The 18,988-nt window shown below is 37.4% G+C and overlaps 1 protein-coding gene across 1 annotated transcript in view; it reads right to left on the bottom strand.

Moving 5' to 3' along the window:
- The window catches only part of PDE7B (phosphodiesterase 7B), a 174,622-nt gene extending 163,875 nt beyond the window's left edge, over window positions 1-10,747 (bottom strand). Inside the window, exons 1-2 of the mRNA XM_027897025.1 lie at window positions 10,644-10,747; window positions 10,375-10,489 (exon numbers count right to left, since the gene is read on the bottom strand). Of these exons, the coding sequence (XP_027752826.1) occupies window positions 10,375-10,395 (21 nt within the window). The 5' untranslated portion in view covers window positions 10,396-10,489; window positions 10,644-10,747. The remainder of the gene's footprint in view (window positions 1-10,374; window positions 10,490-10,643) is intronic.
- Window positions 10,748-18,988: the final 8,241 nt, after the last annotated feature.

Genomic DNA, 18,988 nt, shown 5'->3' with positions numbered 1-18,988 from the left:
TCAAATGACAAAAGTTTCTTTTGCTTTTGATATTTAATTTTTTAAAAATTAGTTAGATAAAAAAATTCTTTATACCTAACTGTAGCAATAAGGTAAGTTTTTAGAAGTAGCAAGCAGTTGCTGTAAATGTAATATAGAATACGGACAGAAGAGGCACTGTTTTCAAAATGAGCAGCCCAAAACATTTTAAAGAAGTTTGCAAATTCTGAGTGGTTCTTAAAAGAATCTTCATTTAAAAAAAAAGTGTTGGAGTGACCAAGTAAAATTAAAACTCTATTTCTATGCCCCTATTTGTAAAACTAATAATGGTAAAGCCTCTCTTAAAAATCCCAACCTTTTCTTTATTCATTAAAGTGTTCAGAAACATCCTCTGTTCAAATGATGATTTTCATTTACAAATCCTTTTACACAAGACTCTTTGAGAACAATGAATGCCATTGCATGCATGAAGCATGAAAAATAACGTATAATTTCTTATACCATAGATGGTAATGTCACAGCTTAGACTGACATAATTTCATATGTTCCTGGCGTAAGACTAAGGCCATTTCATTTACATGACTGAATTTTCAATGAGCGCTGGAACAGATTACCCAGAGAGGTTGTGGATTCTCCCTCACTGGAGATATTCAAGAACTGTCTGGACACAATCCTGTGCCATTTGCTCTGAAATGACCCTGCTTGGTCAGGGAGGTTGGACCAGATGACCCACTGTGGTCCTTTCCAACCTGAGCCGTTCTGTGATTCTGTGAGCTCCTCTTCCAACTGCAACAGACTGCAGGTTCATGGGCAAGATGAAGATGAACATTAACTAGTAAAGGACCTTTGTGCTCAGCAGGTACTTGATGCTGAAAAGCAGTGAGGGAAATTAAAGGGACCAGCTGAAAATTATAGCACCACCGGTGATTTTGGTAGAAACCCATCTAGTGCCGGGCTGACTCTTCATAAACCCTTTTCTGATCTCCTTGTCACTGAAATCTACAGGTATCCTATACCACCCTATCAGTCTATACAGTGTACATTATTTGTTGCCAGCACAGACAAATATGTAGTGTGTCAAATGTTAAGGTAAAATATACTGAATCTCATCTCGGAACAAGAACCACAAGGACAACTTTATTGACAGTGTTATTCATATTTGACTTTTTGATGTAAATTAGCTAAACCAATTTTTTCTCTCTGCTGCACTCAAGTGGCACTTCTCTGCAGAACTCAGTGGTATCACAATTCCAGTGCCACAGAGGCTGACTTACTATAGTGACTTTATAAATTAATTATGTCTTGTATTCTTGCAACACAGGCAAGAACTCCCTGGTTCAAAGGTATTAGATTTGCTTATGTTGAACCTAATAAAGTGTAATCCAGTGTAGGTAATGAAGAAGTTGTTAACATCAGATTGTGACTAATTTTCAGTCTGCTACTAGGAGAAAGAGCGTTAGTTCCCATGCCAGAACCTATAAATCAGTGTGGTGAAAATGTAATTTTAAGACAAGTGTTCTCAGGAGAAAGTAAGGGTAACAGAGTCGAAAAGGAGAAATGCACTTTTAATATACTCTTTAAAAAAATATCTTTAGAAATTGAGGAAGTAGCTCAAAGGCTTTTGAAGTTCTCTGAAAATCAAAACTGAAGAAGTTCAACTGTCAAAGTACTGTCAACAGATGGCAACTAAAGGGTGACTACATAGCACTGAGACCTCTCTGCTAATTGTTTTCTATGTCTTAAACCTCTGGAATTTTTGAGAGGTTTTTAGAGAATTGTTTGCTTATTTGCAACCTAACTGTCATCAGCTTTCATAAAAAGGTGCAATGCCAAACATGAATTGGCATTAAATGCTTTTGGCTTTATTCTTTTGTGAAAGAGTTTTCACTAATACTCACAAAACAGCAGAAGTCAGCTCCAGCTTGTTCAAATTAGTAGTAAACATGATTAGGAGTTAAAAAATTATTAGTAAAATGATGCTTTAAAACCATGAATACCAATTTTAAAATTCTCTTGTACTGAGACCAAGCTGCACTGGCATATTAGGTGGTCCAGATGAATTGAGGCTGCCCCCTGAGAGGGTTTCTGACTGGCTGACATATTTAAACATTATAATCCTCCCTTTCTCATATTATAGGATTTGAAACAATGTTTGCTATGGTGTTTAAGCAAAAAATAAAAAACCAAACACTATCCTACACTCCTTTACTCTGCTAGAGAAACCCTAAAGGGCTGAATTTGGGGGAGGGATGAGAAGAATAATAATACATTTGTGGCGCACATAAAAACATCTTTTTAAAGCAACTGTGTTTCACAGTCAAAAAAAAATTTAACCAGTAAAAGCAAATCTTAACATGCAGAAATAATCTCTTCAGCACTATATAGTTCTAGTATAAATAAAGCATGGATTGCTGATTTTTCCCCCACTTATTCTTAAAATAAGAAACAAAAGTAGAACTAAGTCTGTTGGGAGGAGGGTGAGAAGAGGACTGCTGAAAGATCTGGAAATAATAGGCTTCAGTGACCTTTGAGCTTTAAATTTGGGTGCTATAAAATAAAAAAATCTAAGCAGACTTTTCATAATGGTCACTGGAACCACAGCTTCACAGATACATCAGGATTGGAAGAGACCTTCAAGATCTTGTAGTCCAACCATCCATCACTCCCACTAACAGGCACCCAAACAAAACAAAGTTTCTGTACACCTCAGTCCTCACAAGCAAGGTGGAAATTCTGCAGTAGTGGTGAAATTTCCCCCCCCTTTAAAATCTATATGAGCTTTCTTTTTAAAAAACAACTATTTGTCAGAACAAAAGTTGTTTAGGAGGAGGTGCTCATTTGGAAAAAACACCCACCAGAAAGGTTTCTTGGGTTAAGGGCAGAACTCCTGGAGCTGCAGGTGAAGATCTGCTTAAAACAACCTTTGTGTGCCCCTTCAGCAGTGTTGGAACTCTAGTTCCACGCTGGGGCTAAACGTGGGGCAGTGGGCTGTGGGTTGCCTCTGCCAGGCCCAATGAACACAGAGCTCAACCCTTAGGGGACACTGCAGAGACAATCCATCCCAGGAAAACTGACAGTAGCAGAGAGGGAACTTGGATGTTTTTGTCCCATACTTCCTTGAAAGCACCAAGAACAGGCTATTGGCTACTTCTGTCTAAAGTAGAATGGGAAAACATTTCCCAGGCAACCTCTTGTGCACAGTAATTTTTCAGATCCAGGCATTTCATTTAGATACTAAAGTGAATTTGAACTTTTTTGAAAGCCTGACCATTTCTATTAGCTTTGATGATGATGTCTTGGACGAATGTTCAACATCCTCATATTACACTGGTGTTTGTTTGTTACCATATTATTACAGAGGTTATACTTTAGTAGTGGATATAATTATTAAAGATATAGCTGTGTGGTTCAAAGAGGTGGGATGTTAGATCTTATTACAGAAAAAATATTTTGTGATACAGTGCAGTTCGTGTTGGACCCTAAACAAAATTACTGCATCCCTTTTTCCTGCTTTTAAAAATATTACTTAGATAGCTGTGCCATAGAAACAGATCATGGTCTTCACTGAAAACAAGCAAGATCAGCCCCTTCTGCATTACAAATACATACAGTTTTGCAGATGCTAGCACATAAGCTAAAAATTAACTGCGAGGTTCTGATTTCAAATCAAATCTGGTACACATTTATTTTCTGCGAGAAAGGGAAAGAGAATAGAGAGGTTTAGAGTGTGATGAAAGGAAAAGAATGCACCACAGCTTCTGTGGAGCCACCAAAGCAGCTCCATGGTATCACAATGCTGAGGAAGTTATGAAAAACTGGCATGAAACAGGTATGACAAAAGGCTAGTGAACTTAAAATTTGATCTAACTGGTGAAGAGAAGGAGTACTTTTAAGTCCTGAAAACTCAGCAGGTCTGATCTTTTGCAGATGGAGTCCTATTAAACTTGGTGGAATTATGCCATTTTATAGTATCCTCCACCAATCTGAGTCTTGTTCTTATCTTTTAGTCATTCTGCTTTTCGAAAAAACTAAACAGCTGTGCACCTGAGCAATTTGCTTGGTGAAAAAATACTTTTTTTTTGTATCTTCTTAGTCGATACTTACTTTATTCAAGAAAACTAATTTTTTAGTAAGAGAATTTTAATAAGAAAATTTTAATTCCTATTGTAAGATAATTTTCAAGAGTGTTTTTTAATAACAGCGTTCTCAGATCTGCTAAAGCAGAAAGCAACTAACTGTCCTCCTAAGCCTTGAACATGCACAGCTCTCAACTCTCCTTTGCTGATGTGTTCAAGTTCTCCTTTATAAATCAGGACTAATTACTGTTTTCCTGGCTGTCTTACACTCTTCTAATGACCATATTGATTAAACTGGAGATACACTGCCTAATTACACTTATGATGGCCATTCTGATGCCACTTGAACATTGTTATTATAGATACTCAGACACTATGGCAATGTGTAAAACAGAAATGACTCTGCATAAATAATACAGAGCCAAGTCATCTTCCAACTTCTGAAACAGAAAGCGCTTATAGCCTGTTTCAACATGGTTGTCAGTTAAAAGAAAGCCAGAAATGTGCTTTCTCCATGAAGATGTCATGCATCTATTTTCATTTCTCCCTGGATTTTTATGTGAAATCTTCAGCTCCTTCCCAGCAGCCTGGTACACACCAAGTCCTCATTTTCCATCTAACCTGCTCAGAGGTTTAAAATCAAGCGTGTTGCAGAATGCAGCAAGGCCTCAGTCTGAAGCATGGAAAAGAACGTAAATAAGAGGTGAACATCCAATCATATGTGAAAGCTAGTGGTAAATATAGATATTAGAGCTAAGAATAGAGTTAGTATGTAAGATTCTAGGAAACAGTGTGTGACTGCAGCTGACTGTTAAGGCTGTTACCAATCATAGAGTTAGGTTACAGAATATTAATTATCTCATTATATATCCTATATAAGCTGTACTGTACAATCAATAAACGAAGCTTGCTTGACACTCATATTGGGCGTCCCTGCTTTCCCTCGCTGTGACACAAGCGTAAGTGGTAAGTTGAGGAAAAGGCAAAACCAAATGTCCACTGTTGCCCATATTTAGTGTACATACATAAGTGAAGCTCATAGCACTGCTACAGCCTTAGTTTCTTGTGGAAATTGGTGTCCTTCTACAGAAATGCTAAGCAAATAATGTTCTCTACATCTGTCTGAGCAGAGGTCCCAGTTGTTGTTCTGTACCAGGATCATGACACATAAAGGGAAAAATAGCTACACCCTTAGGATGACAGCTGAATTTTTGAGAAAGCACTACGGCATTTAATGTCGATATGTGTTTGTTTCCAAAACACAGCAAACACCCAGGGACTGACATCTCTTTCCAAGGGTTGAGTCCATGCACACTTGATGGTGACTCTAACTCTGCCACCTCATACTAGACAAGACCCAGAGCTGATTACACAGTAGCTCAATACCATCCTTCAGGAATTTTCTTGAGACTGAGAAGCTATCCCTGAGTTGCTTCATATTCAGTCAAAAACATGCCTACCTCCCTCTTTATTTTTGGAAAGGCAACTATCATCCTTGAAAACATCTTTGCTATATACAGATGGGTTAGTGTCATAGACTCTGCTATGAACATCCATGCAGAAAAACTGCATATGGGTCCTGACAGCAGTTGTCCCAAAAATGTGTTTTTATGCCTCTGTGACAGTTAGCAAAACTTAGTTTGACAGGAGATTCCGTACTCTACTTTTAAAAACCTTATGATGCCAGCATCAACACACATTATAGTGAGATAATAGTTGCTAACTTTTCTCACACCAGAAATTTTTGTGGATAACTAGAATAAACCTACCAGCTAAAGAAAAAAATGCCTCTGCAACTATTATCTTCTAAATATTTGTTTCTTGTTTTTTAAAATAACCTACTCAAAGAGAGGCAGATCTTGCTGCTTGTGTCTGCAGTCAATTCTTTAGCTAAAATGTAACCAATTTGTCTCTGTGTATGACTGGGAAAATACTAACTGTTCATGCCCACCTATTAAGAGGAAGAGATCATCAGCTATATTTAGCCATCCAGGCAACTTGGAACTCTTATTTGGATGGACAGTAAGCTAGCAGAAGAATATCATATGCCACCATAAGGCTATGTGACTTAAATAAGTAGCTGAACTGAGGTCTTAACCACCCTCACTCACAGCTCGCACTGTGAAGAACAGATTAAATAAAACACAACTCAGTAGGGCCCTTTCATTAGTTACTCTACTTCAACAGTGTTTACATAATAAAATGATAATCACAGATTTTTCAATTTTCAAAGAACAGAAGAAGTGATAAATGTATATCAAAATTACTGCATCAGTGGACTCCTGATATTACACTATTAAATGTGTGCAAAAGAAATGCTTAATTCATGACTGTTATTATGTGAGAATTGCCTCTGCCACAAACTTTTCACTTACAGTTTTGTCACTGAAGTCTCACTTCTGGAATTGCTCTCTCTTCTATCTGGCTCTGATTTGTTAATTTTTTATTTCAAAACTGGAGTCTTTAAACCAGATAGCTCTCACTATGCCAGACTGTGAACCCTAGGAATATATCTTCTGAATCCCACAGTCTGTTACAGGAAATCAGAAATTATGAGTTCAGAGGTTAAAATATTGTTTTCTAATGCAATTTTTTTGGAATGGCACTACAGGAAGAATAATAGTAAAATGAAATTTAAAAGTTCTCCAAACAATTTTTGGGATGATACAGAAGAATTCTTTTTGCTAAAAAAATCTTTCAAAAGTTGACTTTGTCTTTTCAAATTCTATAAATTAATTCAATTAATTGTCTTAAATACAATAAATACATTCCTTCTCTCTAAGATTTATACAAAGCTGATACTTCAGATCTGAAGAACTTTTACTACTATCAGAAGACATGTTATTTGATTTTCACTCATTTACTGTGAAACACAAACAATTTACTAGCCATTCTCGTCTGATTGCATATGTGGCACCTGGAATTGTGGCCCAACTTCTCAGTGTTATTCATCTTTAGGTGACAAAATTGACACACTTTGTGTTGTCGAGAGAAAGAAAAAGCGTAAGAACTTCTAAACTGCTTTTGGGCACTTAAGCTGCATGTCTGTGTCCCAGTGACCTCAGGGTAAAAACTCTAAATAACGTCAGTTCTACACCCTGAAGCTCCTGACTGAAAAGTGCAATTTTCACACTAGATGTAAAACCAATGTTTCACTGAAAGTGTAAGAATTGATGACCCTGCAAGGGTAAGTCTGCTTTCTGGCTGAAGAACAAGAAAAATGATTGCTATAGTTCTAATATCTTCTACCCGATATGGATCTGAGAGGAGGAATACTGAACCATCATTTCATTACAAAACATTTAGTTTTGTTCTGGCAGCTGGTAGGTCCCCAGCTGTCCCTTTCATTTTCACCCTGTGACAAACACATGGAATGCTGTAATAATTTCAAGCATGAAAACGGAGTAACAATATGATGATGCACAATAGTGAGTAGCTAAGAATGCTCATTTACATGGGATTATCTTCCTGGCCGCACCAAATGACTTGTTTTTCTGTTAGCCCAGAAACCAGAACCAAACCAATCAAGACGTTTCGGCCATATGTCTACCTTGACTGCAAGAGAGATTAAGTCAAACATTTCTTGTGATTAAATAGAGACGTGTAAGGTTCTACTCAATTGACAGTAATGGCTTGGCTAGTACCTGGAATTTCTGCTTCATACAGCTCCTATAAAGGAAATTACCAGTACAAGAGCAATTTTTTTCCCTGTGAGATTGAAAAATTACCAGAAAACAATGTATGCTTCATAGAATACCAATTTTCAGATATTTCCCATTAAAATATGCTTTAGCTATTTGGTAGGAAAACCATGCAGTGAGTGAAAAGGAGACATGTATGATTAAAAGTCTCAAATGTACTTCATAATTGCAAATGAAGACACTGGAAAATCAGTCTGCTTCAATGACCTACCTAGAAGTCTGGTAAGGGCAAGCAGAGGGCTCAGTTTCAGAAAGGAAAAGGACATAAACAGGGAGGAAGGTGAGCTGCTGCTATAATAGTATATTTACATACTAGTTTACAGAATTAAACATTTTACAGTTTAAAGAAGTGATCTACAGTATACTGGATTAGACTCAGCAAGGCATGCCTTACTCTGCTGGAATCACTAGAACCTCAGTGCTGACAACTCCTGTTCACCCTATGGAAACAAACTCAGAATAAGCAGCCATTCATATCCCATGAAACTTCTGCAATACAGATTTTTTTCTCTGAGCCAATCTGTGTTCAAATGCCATTAACAGTTTTGTCCACTGTAGAAAGGCCAACCTTAAATTGTGTTTCATTCTAGATGCTGAATCAAGATTGTTCAGAGGAAACATTGCAGATAAACTTTTCTTACTAAAGCAGAAAAACTGTGTCATTTCCTCAGCTGAAGTCCACTTACCATGCTTACTGTTAGTATCGCCACTAGTAGCTGCTACAGAACACAGATGCAGCAAGATGTAGATTACAGATCTTATAAACTAATCTTCTCTGTTTGTCAAAAGAAGTGAATAATTTAATTCTCAGAGAAGTGAATAATTTAACTCTCAGAAATTATTATAAACAAATGTCTTACGGATTGTCTTTCAGAAAATTGGATATATTCATATAGTTACAGACCTCTTCCTTAGAGAAGATGCTATAATCTCTGTAGACAGAGACTTCCTCTTAGTTAAATTTACAAATTAATAATCTAAAAAATACTATATTAACCTTTCTAGACTTGTGGCTAGAGAAACACTGCTTTAGTTTTTGAAAACAGCTGGCAGTTCACATAGTAAGACTTTGGGGAGGGCTGAGGAGGAGAGAATGACACAGAGATTACAGAATAACAGTTCAACTAACTAAGCTTGACTTTGGGTTGTTCCATGATATGAGAAAAAAATATCTTCAAGCATCTCCAAAGAGATGGGGCACTAAAGATCTTATCTGTGACAAGCCTCTTTGTTTCTGCAGTCATCAGTGAAGATACAGCAAAGGAAATGGAGGAGCTGCAGTTATGCATTTGCAATACACAAAGTCCTTGTTTTCCCACTAGGCACTGCAGAATAGCAATTGTCCATTCACAGCACATAGCACATCCTCTGCATTTCAGAGCTAATATTTTTGCAGTCCTTAAGCTAGCATGCTTCAGCCTAGTGTAGTTAATTTTTGTAACCCTTTGAGGTGCACTGCATGAGCTAAGTGTGCTCATGTTCTGTTTGTTCCTTGTTAAATGAATTGTTTTTTCAGGTATAATTTTTAAAATTAAACTGAAATATTTTCAAATTGCAGAGGGTTTATACTTACAGCAACATCTCAAACAGAGCTGTAAAAAGTCCCATTTCACAAATTGGAAAAATACGAAGATTGCTAGTCACTGAATATATCTGTATATTAATCCAATTAACAAAAGAAATTGCCTGTGCTGTTTGAAATTATTTTTAAGTCATACATGCACACATATACACAAGCTCTGACAAGTGGTTCTTCCTCTTATATTTTAGAATCACATTCTTGAAAACAACGTTAGTTTTATGATAGCAGTTGCTTTCATTTACTGCAGCACACACTGCCCACTGTACTGCTGCAATACTCATTCAAGACAGATCGCTAGCTCAAATATGAACTGAACCTATATGCCATCAAACAGATGTCAGGCTACATTACTTCAACTTCCAAGCACATTTCCACTTTTCGCTGTCTAAGTAGCTAAAGCTGTATGAAAACCAGCATCGAAATAAGATGATCAGTTCTCTCCGCTCCCACTGATGATATGTTTCTAAGTCAAAGTTCAGGCTGTTCCTTAATTTTGAACTTCTGAACCCAAACCAAATAAAGCATGTAGTAAAAAAAAAAAAAAATATATGCTGTACATGTACTCCTAAAAATGAGGCCGATATTCTTTTCTGCTTGACCTGTTTATTTCCAACTCTTCCTCTCTGTGCTCTCTCAGACAAACTCACAGCCCCCTCAGGATAGGAACAAGTTTCTGCTTTCTTCTCCCTTTATCTAAACCAGCCAAGTCCCAAACCTCTCTTGCCACAGAGCAATAGGAAAACATATAAAAAAAATCATTCACACTTTCCTCAGTGGGGTCAGAAAGGACTATAATAACAGATTCTTTCTAAAATCTTCTGTAGCCATCAAATGGTTAAATCAACATAAGTTAAAATTTTCATCTAGTTTCAATAAAGAGAAAAAGGGAGGAAATTCAAAAACTGGTTGCTGTAGTAACAATCACCAGCAAAAATCTTTTCCACTAAATAATAGTATTGCCTCCCTCTCCCCCTCTCAATTTTAGTTCCCCTTCAACAAATAATCATGCTGCTTCTTTTAGATTTGCCGTACATACCTCAACCATTAAACAAGACATTTAACCATAGTGGCAGTTCTGTGACCTTTGAATGCCGTGAAATCTCTAAGCGGTGCAGCTTGTTCATGAAGACTTGTACTGCAGAATCCAGTAACTGCATCCAGGATTAGGAATAGAAATAAGTAACAACAGGAAACAATAATAGTAATAATAATAATAATAAAAAGAAATTAAAAAAAAAAAAAAAAAGAGAAAAAAAAAAGGAAATAAAACCTCCCCAAGTCCCCCAACCCAGCCAGTGAAACCACCTTAAGAAGCAAAAGGGCTCGGGAAGAGAGTGCACTTTTGTGCCAGGGTGAGGCTGGGGTAGCGCTGAGGCTGCTGCAGTCTGGCTGCCTGTGTCAGCCAGCGCAGGCCGAGCAGGGCTGGGAGGTGCTGTCAGTGCCACAGGCGCTGGAGCGCAGACCAATCCACAGCCGTGCTGCCGGCGCGGTGGGGAGAAGCCTTTTCTGTTTATGTTTCCTCATTTCGGGAGTGACGTCAAAGGGTTTAGTTTTTCCTCTGCATGTGCTATTAATTTTAAACGACTTCTACGGGAGGAATGTGGCGGTGATTTAGGCAGGCTACCTTATGCGAAAGGAACCGGAGTCATGATTTGTCTGTCCTGGATTTAGCTTGGAAAGATTTTATATTGAGAGGTACCAGAAAGATCCAAAATACCCTCATAAAATGGGGAAAGGCTATAAATATACTTACATATATTGAAGTATTCCTAAGTATACCCAAGACGTTTTCCAGTGAGAGCTAGGTTATCTCTGTGGGTTGTGCTGCAAAATCAGACCTGATTCTGCCCTTGCCCTACAGTAAATCAGGAACTGCTTGTCTAAATTCAGCAGTGTCACACCAGTGTAAACCTGGCAAAAGAGATAAGACTGAGACTACTGTACACATCCCTTTATCAGTCAGCAGGAGCTACGCTGCAGATTAGCAAACTCCTTTCATTACCGCATCAGAGTCACCCTTAAGGTCTGCTGAACTGGGCAAACAACCATACATTCCACCAGCAGATCTCAGCCCAGCTGTGCTCACCTATGAGCTCTGCTGTGGACAACCACACAGTGTTTTATTTCATACCAAAGTCCACATGAAAAGGCAAGAAGCAATGGTAAAGCCTGGATTTCATCATCACCACACCACTGCCAGCAGAGAAACCATGCAGATGAAGCTTCAAAAAACAAATAACATATATCAAACTTAATTAGCATGGGCAATAGAAGCCACAATAGCACAAGATAGGAGGTCAGTTGACAATGGTAACTTTATCATTGCATTTTTATTGATTTTCTCTGCTAGGGAATCCTTTCAAAGAGATTGGCCTGTGAGGCACAATTCAATTCTAGAGTCTTAATAGTGTAAGTTTTCATTTTAAAACACAGAGAAGTGCTTTTGAAAATTCATAGGCAGAAAGCTTCTGGGAAAGAAATTTCTCAATGCTCCTCAAAACAGGTACAAAATTAGTAGAAGTCATAGAACTTCTTCATGACTGCTAACTGCATTCACGCTACTTACATGCAGCTCCAGAGAAGCCAAATTATTTAATATTTTTTGCTCATTGAAAAGTCTGCCTGTGCTACCACTGCTAATGTAATCAGATTCACAAACAAATGCTAATGGTTATGGGACTGTAAATCTTGGAATAACATATTAAAAAGTATTAAATAACTTGGAGGTTTACGAAATCAATTAGAGCACGTTCAGTTCAATGATTGCACTTAAAGAACTGCATGAAACAATCTGAAATGCATAAATAGAAATGTTATTCGTAGTGCACAGAAAATCATCATGTTCATCTTCACTCAGCATTGGTGAGGGGGCAGTTGAGTAATGCACTTTGGGAATTGCACTTCAGGATCCAGTTTTGAGAATGTCAGCTGAAAATTATATGGGTTCCAGCGGGAATGATCTGGAGTCTGTGAAGAAAGACTGAGATTGATATTGCTTAGTCCAAAGAAAGGAGAGTCAATAAGTATTCTTAATTATATGAAGGTCATATTTCTCTAAAAGAAAATAAACAATACTAGAGTTTATTCTTTAGCGTGGAGACATTAACTGGCTTTTAAACTCTTTTACAGCCTTCATGACAGCATAGCTGCATCTAAGCTGGCAATAAGTCTCAGACTGTGGATGGAAAGTGATCATGACAATGCCCAGGCTCTGTGAAGGCACATTCTAGGAATGTGACATTGTAGATAATCAAGGTCCACTATTTGGGGGTGTGTTATGGCTCTGTTTATTTTACTAGAATAGATACAGACAATTTGCAAAGAAGAAGAGAATGCATTTTTTTTTCCATATGGATTGTAGTTAGAACAAGTAAACTGCAGCAGAGGAAAGTTGTTTGACCTAGGGAGAACTAAAATTAGGAGAGTGAAGTACTGAAATAGTTAGGCTGTAATAACCTGCAGTGTCTTGTTACTGGCTATTTTTAGAAGTATGGTTAGTCAACTATCATTCATGAGCAGTTTTGATATCGGTGGTCCTACTGTGGAGTATAGATGTAAGAGTAGGAGATTTTCAAATGTCTATTCCAGTCCAATTATTTCCTTTCTCTGTGTTTTAGCATCAGTCTTACTAATAACATTACCCTGAATTAGGGTCCTGGTACAATACAGTTTTGCACAGTATCTTAGGTAGGTCTTGTCTTTCTCCTGGATAACTTAGAAGCTACTTCAGCCTCCTGGAATCAGTGACAGTTAAGAGGTCACTGCTGTTTTTGTGATGTAGATCCTTCTGGGGTGAAAAGACAGAGACACCAAAAAGCACTTCTGATTGCAGCTTTCTACTTAGACAAAGAATCTCAGAGCATTCATGAGTACATGCGTCTAAAGATTGGAATGAGAATACATAGTTATGAAAATTGTTAGAAGGAAGAACTTGGTTACCTCTGCATAACCACATACTTCCATGACAGGATGGGAAGGACTGCTGAGAATAAGTGGGGTCCATCTTAAAAAGAAATAACTTCAGCATAGATGTGCTAATCTGACTGGATATATGCTAAAGTATCCTGTCAGGCTGGTGATGTGCATGTCCAGATAAATGTGACTCACAGTGGCCTAAACAAAAAAGCTGAAAAAATGAAAACTCTGATTCTTTGAAAAGTGTCATCAGAGGACTTAAAAAGAAAACAAACCAACTGATGTTCAACCTAGATGTCTCTATACTGGTGTAAAATTCATCTAAACAGTAAAAGAAGCTGGAACACAATGCAAGATCAAAATTACAACTTAAATGACATAACAGTAACTTGGTAGGGTACAGTCATGTGAATGTGTGACTGCAATACTAGTATCAAAGAGCTCAGCTTGTTCAGGAACAACAATAGGAAACAAGAGGGAAAAAAGAATATAAGCATTGTTTGGATTCTGCTGGAGTTTTAGACAGACAAAGTGGGTAACTTTTTTTTAGCAGTTAATAGGATTGTTCAAAGCAGAGATCATGGCTATAATGTGAGATTTTAACCATGCAGCTCTTGAAAAAAGAGCTGAACTGGACTTAGACACCTTGGCTCATTCTTTCCAGAAGAAGCCTTCAGAGTACATATGGGAATCCCTCAAATTTATGAGCCTGCCTTTTTGAGGAAACCTGTTTGATTAAGTATTTTATTTGACTTCCTTTATGGCTGAGCATTGGAGAAGACACTTTAATATTTGTCTTTGGCGATTCTCCTTTCTCAGCATAGGTGGCACACCTATGTTCCCTCTTACCATGTAATGGTATTCCTCCTCAAATCTGCAACCCTTCCATTGTGTACTTTGGGAAGGAATTTGGATATTAGAGAGGTTACTTAATCGGCCTCACCCAAACCACATTCCTTATACCCAGACATAATCCCTTAAACTTAAAAAAAAAAAATCATCTGAGTGCCAGTAAAAATTGTGTTTGCACATGACAGAATGGCAGGCACTGTGAATGGACTGGCAAAAAGATGCCTGCTTCCACTTTCTTCCCATTGCTTTATTTCTACCCTGGCCATCTTTAGGAAGGGCTCGAGTACAGAACCACACATTGCTCTTCATACTGCTGTTGATGACGTCTGAATAAGGAACTAGGAATAAGAAGTGAAAGAAGAGGCATCCTTTTCAAGGTACCACTGCTGAAGGAGTTCACACCTGACTCTTCCTTTCCACATTCCTCAGTTCCCCTGAAAATTGCTCTGAAATGCAAGGTTGTAGATGTTACAGTGATTCCCCAAATTGTTGCTACATTTCCTCAGGGTGTAAGCATATAAATCTGAGGATGCTGGAGATTCTGTGATGAAAGTCGCCCTTTGCAAAGTCTGTTGCAACTTTCTTTGTCAGAGGACAGTAAAGGTGAACAACCAGTGCAGAGTCACGGTCTCCTGCATTCATGAAAAGAAGGAAAGGAGAGGGTGGACAATTACAGTCAGAGAAGTATAACGCCAAGGAAGTTTATGCTTATCCCACCCCAGGACAATAGATATACTCCTGCTCTTGCAGGTGAGTTCGTATGTTACACTGTAACTGCAGCTAGGAAACTTCTAAAGGCAAATATCTCCAGGCTGAATTACATGAAATTGGTCAATAATGACTAGATGTCGATGTCCTATGCCTGTTTATTTACAAATTGATGCCTTCAGATTAGTCTTGTTATGGATGCAATAAATGCTGGAAGCATTCTTGTTGCCCAGTCTGTGGAACAGATTCCCTACAGTTCTCTTCTTCACCTGGGATCTGTGTGATATTTTCAGTGTTTTTAAAGACAGCCTGTCTGAACTGACAGAAACTGCTGTCAGCTGGTGATCAGATGAGGTTCAGGATGTCTGAAATTACCTAGGGCCATATGACTCAGATGAGCGTGGAGGTTGGTAAGTGCATGACGTTTTTCAGAGCGAGGTGGTCCCCAAAGGAGGGCACAGATTGCTGACATGTAGACCTCATCTATCTGACCTGTAAGCTGGTGTGTTGGTGCACGGTTTTGACTTCTGGGCTTCAAAATGCTGTCATAACAAGATTACACTGCTCCCAGGAAAGGTGTCTACCACAAGGGATTGCTCTTCAGCTCTCTCAAACTTATCTGTGCATTATTCTCTCTGGTTTTCCAGCCTTGATGTTACCTACCTATTGTCAGACATATTTTCCAATATGATGTAGAAATGCAGGTGTTTCTGGCAAGTAACTTCCCTCTAACTATCCCCTATACCCTATCAGAGTCCACAATCTTCTTCCGATTATGCATCTGCTCTAATCTGAATTTCTGAGTTTAAAAGAAGAGTCTTTCATTAGGTTATTCTGTTTCTTTTAACTTTCTCTTTCTGCTTGGACAGCACAAAGCTAAGGATATATGTACAGGAGAAAGATCCCTTTCTCATAACATTTTTTTCCATCTCAAATAGAGTCCAGGAATCTCAGTTTGGACAGTCAGTTTGGTAGTAGACAACAGTTGTGATCTGAGCCCAGCTATTATATTGGGGGACCAGACCATTTGTACTGACTTTAGACACTTCCTTGGCAATGGAGAAGACAAGGGCATTTGGGAAGATAGTTAGCACTGTGGATTTGTGAATGGCTTCCTATTTCACAGGGCAGAAAAGAAAATCTAGGAACATACAGAGCTTTAGGTGCACATGCACAGGTACCTTGGGATTTAGGCAGGTAGAGTACTGAAGAAAGAAGGAAATTTCCACGGTAGGAGACCTGGTGGCATGAAAGTACCTAAATAACAATAGATGAATTAGGTATGAACTGGAATTAGGTATTACTGGCAATAATTTTTCTATCAAGGCTAGGGAGAAAGTCTGTAGATAGAATGTGCTTCTGTGGTTTATAAATAATTAACATATCACGTTACTGCTCTGTACAATTTATATTATCCAGTATGTTAAAAGCTATAGAAAAGGTGAAAAGTTCAAGAACTTTGCCTTGGTTTAGTTTAACCTTAGAACACCTGGAATTATGACTAATATGACTAGATTTTTAGAAAACATTTCCACTTAGTTCTATATACCTACTCATATATTTTAGTGATGGGAAATATCCCTAATGAAACAGATTTTTTTTTTTTAAATCAAAAGAGAATAATAATAACTTCTCATCTATGGATTAGGTAGTTCACATCAACAACCATTATATAGGATGATAAAAGCATCAGGAAGAGAGTTTCAAGTGCCCATTAACTTGGGGAAGTGAGCTAGAATATTGTGTGGACTTTCATTTTCAGCAGATGTGACGCCTGAATTAACAAAACAGTAACTGCATAAATGAATATTATGAACTAATTTGGAGTTCAGTCATAGTTGGGTTTCTGCTTTGCAGCATTTAAATGAATTTCTAAGGGTGTCAGTTGGATTACTAGTGAAAAGGACAACAGCATGGCCTGCCCCGGAGTCCGACTTCCTGGCATGGAGCAGTAGTAAAGCCACCAAAGTCTGCATAAAGCCATATTGTCAGAAGTATATAGCTACAGAAAATGCTGTATATAGGCAGAAAGGAATTCATTACATGGGACAAAGAAGTTGACATGCAGTTCCCAGGCATTGAAAAAGAAGGGTGAGAAAACATTGTTGTGAATGACTCATATTTGTTTTAGTGATCAGACCATATGCAAAAACATTTCTTTTGCTTCATAGTATGACATTTGATTTCAAACCCAGGAAAACATAGAACAAAAAGGTGAAAAGTTTAAGTATTTTTCCTTACATGAAAGAGAACAAACTTTTACTTTGGCCAATGCTGTGGTTTTGTCTTCACCTAATCACTCATAAGTGGGAGGCACAACTTCCCATGAAAATCCAAAAATGTTTGGAGAAAATTTTAAGTTGTAAAGAGCAGCAAGATCAACAAATCCAAAACTTTATATTTCTAATACTACTGTTGCTGATACTTCTCCAAATTAATCCAATTAATCCAATCTAATTTTTGCAAGCACTTTTTCGTCCCTTTTTCAGCCAGTGGATTATTTTTATAAGGTTTCTGGTATTTAAAATGGTTGAAAAAGGAGAGATAAACAAAAAAAAATGTTTTTATATGCCACTGAGGAAGCTGAAAAAACAGAAAAACATACCAGATACAATTCTGCACCTTAGGGTTAAAAGCAGTGTTAGAAAGGTTAGTATGTCACCTAGTGAAACTGTAGAAGGGAAAAAGTATTGCAAGGATAAAAACCAGATTATTATTTGTTCAATTGAATATCTTATATTCTATGATCAATAAGTAAGGAAAGATAGGAAAAATAATTATATCATATTTTCTGATTCAAAACCTCATTTTAATATTCAAGAATTTGTACTATGTCACTGTTTTAGACAGGTAAACATATAGAGAAATGTTTTCTCGAAAAATACTGGGAAATATTGTACCAAATTCCTAGATTTTCATTTAAATGTGCATGAACTACAAAGACCTTCACTTTTGCTTTTTCTATTTTTTTCTGACTCCTATAAAATTTTACAAGCAGGAAGACTGTTTTTCCAATTTTCAATCAATTTTTCTACTCAGGCATTTTACTAAGTTTTTTAGAATTTCCAGATTTTTTCTTACTTATATTTTATTTTCTGTGAAATAGGCATTACTTGAAATGAAACTGAGACCAACATTTTAGAAGAGTATTATTTAATCTATCAAAGGGATTTTTAGCTTTCACGTGAAGCTAATATTGATTTACCTTATTATCCTGTTGGATTCAAATGTGGCAGTGTGATCCAGCAGGTATAGGCCTTCAGAATGAACAGTATATTGAGAAGTGCAAATGAATATTAGTGAAAATCATTTGCTTTTGCTCAACAACAATACTTGCACATGAGTGATGATTTAGCCTGTTAGTTGTACAGCCATCCATCTATGTTCTCCCTCCTCACCTACTTGTTCCACGGCATGTACCACTCCTATGTTTTGGGATTCCCATTCTGTCTACAAGCATTAAATGAACTCTCTACAAACAATCTGTGTAGTCCACAAAGTTGTACTTATTTCATGATAAGTCATGTCTTTAATTTAGAGAAATGAACAGAAATTACTATTCTGATTCGTGTGCTTATCAGAAAGAGTCAAAGCAGTGTAAGCGTACAATGTAAGCCCCACTGCACCCGGCTGGTGCCTGTCCCCAGCACTGTAACTGCACAGATTGAGTAACCCTAATTCATTGAAGTCTTTAAGAATTTCATAATTTTGTTTCATTCCTTGAAATCAGTCAATATAGCTACAAAGCTAATATAGTCAGTTGAGAGAAACACTCCCAAGCCAAATAAAAGGGTCAAATTCTCTCACAAACATACGAATCATAAATTCTTAACAGATCTAAGACCTCAAAGTTTCTCTCTTCTAAACTGCAAGGTTTGAGTCTCAATTTTTTACATCTTTTTTTTAAAACCTATTTTATGTAAATTTTCTCAGTTCTATGTTGTCTGAAGCTCAAGCCAAAACGTAACTTTCTCTCACGGAAGGTAAAGGACATCATTAGGGTCATACAACTTTATTTCCTTACCCTCTTTCATGAAAAAGCATCTCTAATTACCATCACATACGTGAAAAACAGTCTCCAAAATTAAAGCATATGTAGCAGTGTACAACCAATGATATTTATTCACTAATAGATTGATTGCTGTCAGAGAACAGTAATGATTTGCAGTGGGTTT

The sequence above is a fragment of the Empidonax traillii genome, unplaced genomic scaffold (assembly GCF_003031625.1).
Source record: "Empidonax traillii isolate 1590-97213 ecotype Southwest subspecies unplaced genomic scaffold, ASM303162v1 scaffold526:size440949, whole genome shotgun sequence".
NCBI lineage: Eukaryota > Metazoa > Chordata > Aves > Passeriformes > Tyrannidae > Empidonax > Empidonax traillii.
This window is presented reverse-complemented; position numbering and strand designations above follow the sequence as displayed.